This window comes from Vipera ursinii (genome assembly GCF_947247035.1).
Source record: "Vipera ursinii genome assembly, chromosome: 3".
Lineage (NCBI taxonomy): Eukaryota > Metazoa > Chordata > Lepidosauria > Squamata > Viperidae > Vipera > Vipera ursinii.
The window spans coordinates 179944008-179950007 of NC_139516.1; the positions used below are offsets into that span (position 1 = coordinate 179944008).

The following is a 6000-nucleotide window of genomic DNA, read 5'->3' on the forward strand; positions in this document are numbered from 1 at the left end:
AGTATTCCAGGTGTGGTCTTACTAAGGCTTTATAGGTAAAGTAAAGGTTCCTCTGCACATGTGTGCTAGTCGTTTCCAACTCTAGGGGCCGGTGCTCATCTCCGTTTCAAAGCTGAAGAGCCAGCGCTTGTCCGAGGACGTCTCTGTGGTCATGTGGCCGGCATGACCAGACGCCAAAGGCGCACGGAACGCTGTTACCTTCACACTGTAGTGGTCCCTATTTTTCTACTTGCATTTTTACGTACTTTCGAACTGCTAGGTTGGCAGAAGCTGGGACGAGTAACAGGCGCTCACTCTGTTACGCGGCACTCGGGATTCGACCCGCCAAACTGCCGACCTTCCAATCGACACTATAAAGTACTATAAAGTAGTACTAATACTTCATGTGATTTTGATTCTATGCCTCTGTTTATACAACTAAGGGTTGTATTAGCTTTTTCTTGCTGCTGCCGCACACTGCTGGCTCATGTTTAAGTGATTGTCCACTAGGACTCTAAGGGCTCCCTCTCAGAGTTACTCTTTTTGAGCTAGGTTTCGCCTAATCTGTACTCATACCTTTGGTTTTTCCTGCCTAGATGCAAAACCTTGCTTTTCTCTACATTAAATTTTACATTATCCAACAGGGCCCATTGTTCAAGTATGTCAAGATCTTTTTGGATTCTGAGCTTGTTTTCTGAGGTGTTGGCTATTCCTGCCAGTTTAGTGACATCTGCAATTAGTCATAGAATATTTAGATTTACAGGGAGTGGGAGACAGCAAGAGATGTTTCTGAAATAAAGTTTTTTGAAATTATTAGCGATGTAGGATTCTGGCACAAAGTTCAACAAAGAATCCTTTAAGGAAAGGCAAGGATATGAGTATTGATAGAAAGGCTGGTGCTAAACAAAAGAGAGGGCACTAAAACAATATCATTGGCATATACATCTATAGAATTTCCAAGTGCCTGATGCTCAGATTTCATATTTTGTTTATGGTAGCAGCTGGGAAACTTGTGGTTTGCTTTTTCCTGGGGAGAAGAGAGAGAGAAAGAGATGCATTATTGTAATTGCAATTTTTCCAAAAGATAACTGATGTCACGAATACCAGGATGGTATAGTAGAGACATCTTCTGGTTAAAATGGGAAAAACTTCCTTGAAAGTAATTCATGAGAATTCTACTAAGAATTTTTTGTGTGTGATCATTTTTGTATGGTAACAAATAATACTGGAAGACAATTCCATTATTTTCAAAAAGTGCAACATGAAAATGGCAATAGTAGTTCTAACATATTGGTTTTCTATGTGTAATTGAGTAGTTTTCACACAGTACAATCGAACATTTTTGTATTCCAGACTTAAATCACAAGAACTTCATCTCATGCAACAAAATTGTTCCCACAACTCTTCTAGATTATCTTTTCTATGGCTCATAACCAATCATTTTAGAAACTAATTATTCATAGTTTTCTAAAGGTTTGCCACTCTGTGTTTGTGTGGTCTATTCAATACTACCTTTGAATGCATCATATTGTCTTCATTCTTCTGTATGTGTGCATAGAATTGAGGCTTTTTAAAGTGGAATGAAGCTTTGAAATCAGCCCTAGTATTGCCAGGCAACTAAGGAAACCAAGATGAATCTGAAAAATAATGATAGTTTAAAGCCATCATATATTCAATATGTCACTGAACAAGAAAATCTGCTGACAGATAATGATAGCTATTGTTATGGGAGAAGTTCTACTTTTGTGTCCATGTTATATTATTATGCTTTTATCAAACTTAACAATAGTTAGAGATTTTAAAAAGAACTTTGGTTTATGATGCCTTAAATTACACTGGAAATGTAATACTAGAAGCATACAAATTCTCTGATTCAAGTGATAAAAATAAGGGGCAATTAATAATTCTTGAAAGGTAGGTTAGATGCAATAGATTTTTAGTTTTTAACCTATTTTTTTAACTTGTGTGTGTGTGTGTGTGTGTGTGTGTGTTTCATTCTATTAAGTTGCAATGTCTTCTCAGATCTGCAAAAGCTTCAGCACTTACTGAACTGTGATGAAGGTTAGGTAACCTTGAAATTTTTATCTGGGAATTAATCTGTTTTAAAGAGTTCTATAATATTTATGTATTTATATGTTTATTGATTGGAAGTATATTCACATTTTGTAGAGGAGATCCAAGTGGCATACATAGTTTGTCCTGCCCTTCATTGGGCTGAGAGACAGTGGCAGTTCCCTAGAAGATACAACAATAATGTGGATGGGATAGGTTCACTTAAAATAAATAAATAATAATCTAATTTAACACAATTTTATTAAAAGTTAAAGTAAAAAATGCAAAAGACCCCAACCTGTTAATATTCCATTATTATGCTATTAGGTAACATATAATGTTACAATCTATATATATTGCATTCATCTGAGCCTATTTTCATATTTTACCTGGAGACAACTCATTCATAAATCTCATCTACTTACTTAAATAAGTCTGCTGATCTTGTTTTTAATGAAGTTCTTAAAAACATAACTTAATAAAATCATATACCGCAATTACTAAACTGTTAAGTTCCACTAACATTAAATCCGCGGGTAATATTCAGCACTACAGTTGTGGACAGCTCAATCAAATATCTGTGTTTTTCTTTTTAGCATTAATACTGAACTTTGCATCTTACAGGTTTGTCATTAATGTTCATATTGTTAAAATTATTAAAATTAGGAATGCAGCCTATGACATTTTAGATTCCTAAAAAAGCCAGTCTAACACTAAAATAATATTTTGTTAATTTTGATTTGTGACACTTTTTTATTTAAAAGGTCATATTTTTTATATATATCAACTGAGATTATATTAGAATGATGCATAATTCAGAGTGGATCATAACCAGCCTTCATTAAAGTGATGTTCTTTGACATCTTATACTTCCACTCTGGCCAATGTAGCCAAGTACACAAAACAAGTTTCTAGGCTTCCCCAAAACTGACTCTCTATTTGCTTTTGACATTGAAAGATGAAGCTTTAATTAGTATGTTTGTAATTAAAGAAGTGTCCAGTATGCATTTTACAGAAACAAATTCCATTTGCTTTTTTTGTTACCTCAAACATTTACTGGGCACTCAATTTAGGATAACAATAGGAAAAATATCTTCTCTGGCTATGAACTGGGAATTGTGGTCTAATGTACTATACTTAGAAATCAGCTGATTGAAAAATACGCTGAAGTAAATAATCTAATTAAACCTCTGAAATAATTTGAGTTGTATTACTGGATTCTATTCCCAAATATGTAGACCTTTGGAATTATTTAGTATAGCATTGTCACATAAATTAGGTTTTCAAGGGAACTATTATTGTGGACTAGCACTTCAGATGAATTAACTAGGGGTACTGACAATAAAGGAGCATATCTAATTGCAGTGAGTAAAGAACAGCGATCTGTAATTCTATTAGTGTGCTGTTTCTTTGGTTGAAATGTAAGCATTCTTTATGATTTGTTAACCACAGTTTTCTTATTTATCTTTTTTTTCAACAGATTTTGGCCATTGTATCCATATTGTTCATTGTACTATCCACCATTGCTTTGTCACTCAACACTCTACCTGAGCTTCAAGTAATTGATGAATTTGGACAACTAAATGACAATCCTCAGCTAGCACATGTTGAAGCAGTGTGTATAGCATGGTTCACTATGGAATACCTTTTGCGTTTTCTGTCATCTCCAAACAAGTGGAAGTTCTTCAAAGGTCCATTAAATGTGATTGATTTGCTTGCCATTTTGCCCTATTATGTCACCATTTTTCTCACAGAGTCCAACAAAAGTGTGCTGCAGTTTCAAAATGTCCGCCGTGTAGTTCAGATATTCCGTATCATGAGGATACTGCGGATCCTTAAACTTGCTCGACATTCAACTGGACTTCAATCTTTAGGATTTACCTTACGAAGGAGTTATAATGAATTGGGTTTATTGATACTATTTTTAGCTATGGGAATTATGATATTTTCCAGTCTCGTGTTTTTTGCTGAAAAAGATGAAGATGCTACAAAATTTACAAGTATTCCTGCATCATTTTGGTGGGCTACCATCACTATGACCACAGTAGGTTATGGTGACATTTATCCCAAAACTTTACTAGGTAAAATAGTTGGTGGGTTATGTTGCATTGCTGGAGTGCTGGTAATAGCCCTACCCATCCCCATCATAGTAAACAATTTCTCAGAATTCTACAAGGAACAAAAGCGGCAGGAGAAAGCCATTAAACGAAGGGAGGCTCTTGAACGAGCAAAAAGAAATGGAAGCATTGTCTCAATGAATTTAAAAGATGCCTTTGCTCGCAGTATGGAATTAATTGATGTAGCTGTTGATACTGATAAAACTGAGGAAGCAACCAATTCAAAGGAAACTCCCGATGGCAACCATTTGTCTCCAAGCCATTGGAAATGGGCCAGAAGCCCAATGTCAGAGACAGGTTCTAACAAATCCTTGAAGAACAAATACCAGGAAGTGAGCCAGCAAGATTCATATAAACAGCTAAACAATGCATCAGCAGCCTGCAGTCCTCAACACTTGAGTGCTCAGAAACTTGAAATATTATATAATGAAATTACTAAAACTCAGTCTCAGCCTAATCTGAATTCTACCTACCAAGGCCCTTCAGTGAAACCTCCCCTCAATGAGGAGGAGATAGAAATGGAAGAAGTTACTGGACAAGGACATGCATCTATAACAGGACCCAAAGAAGTCATCCCTGATATGAGAAGCACTTCTAGCATTGACAGCTTTGCCAGCTGCGCAACTGATTTCACTGAGACAGAACGGTCACCTCTTCCTCCATATTCCAGTTCTCATTTGCAACTAAGATTTCCCACTGAGTTTGCCCACTTAGAAGACCAAACAGCAAAAGATTCCCAGCTTTTACCACTCATGAAAGATAAAATGTTTGCTCCCAGGGATACCTGCTTTGATTACTCCTCAATCAATACAATGATGAGCTGTGAGAGCTGTCCTCATCCTCTCCTTCATGGTCACTTTCACTTTGACAATGCCATGGACAGCCCAAAAAGTTCTTTCAGAGGAAGCAACCCTTTAAAATCAAGGTCCCTTAAGGTTAATTTTAAGGAAAACAGAGGTAGCGCTCCACAAACCCCACCAAGCACCACAAGACCATTGCCAGTGTTGGCAACAGGAGACTTCCTACAATCTACCCCTCAGCATATCAGCACTATCCTCTTAGAAGAGAATTCACCACAGGGAGAAAGACCTTTGCTGGATGCAGATTCTTCTGGAGCTTCTAAGCAAGCATGGCCTTTGTTCCCCAAGCAGAAACGTTTTTCTTTCCCTGCCAAAGAGAGAAGTTTCACTGAAATAGACACTGGTGAAGAAGCTGACTTCTTGGAGATCCCTGGCTTAAGGCACAACAGGCAGTTGGATATCAAGGCAAACTGCTTTGGGGATAAACTTAAGGATGGGGACTATGTAACAGAAGACTCTGAAGTCAGTTCTTCTTCACCCAAACATTTGGGGCATAACTGCACTCAAGACATTTATCATGTTGGAGGGGAAGTAACAGGAGACAATAATCAAGAAGGTCACAAAATGGAAAACCATTTGTTTTCCCCAGAAATCCATACAAATCCTAGTGATCCTGGTTACTGTCCCACCAGAGAAACCAGCATGTGACTAATTAGGAGAGCAATAAAGACAAAAACTTACGTATTTCTTGAAACTGAAATTAGCAATGCCTATGAATTAAAAAAGGGAAGCCTCAAAAGTAAATAAAATATTATTTTTGCATGGCATGAAGAGTTGCTTAGTTTAAGTACACCTTAATTTAAAAGCAAACTTTTTTTTCTAACAAAAGATAAATCAGGAAAAATGCAACAAAAGAACTGAGTGAAATAAAATGCTCTTTTCAGAGATGATCTTTTGCGATGCTTAACACTGTTACTATTTTCAGTTATGGTTGTAGATAATGAATTTTAATTAACTTTTATTTTTCCTTTTGACTTTCAGAATTTGCACAT

At 36.4% G+C, this 6000-nt stretch overlaps 1 protein-coding gene across 1 annotated transcript in view; it reads left to right on the forward strand.

Moving 5' to 3' along the window:
- The window catches only part of KCNB2 (potassium voltage-gated channel subfamily B member 2), a gene marked incomplete at both ends in the record, with an annotated part of 162845 nt that extends 157189 nt beyond the window's left edge, over positions 1 to 5656 (forward strand). The window contains one exon of the mRNA XM_083360785.1: positions 3512 to 5656. Coding sequence (XP_083216911.1) covers positions 3512 to 5656 — 2145 coding nt within the window. The remainder of the gene's footprint in view (positions 1 to 3511) is intronic.
- Positions 5657 to 6000: the final 344 nt, after the last annotated feature.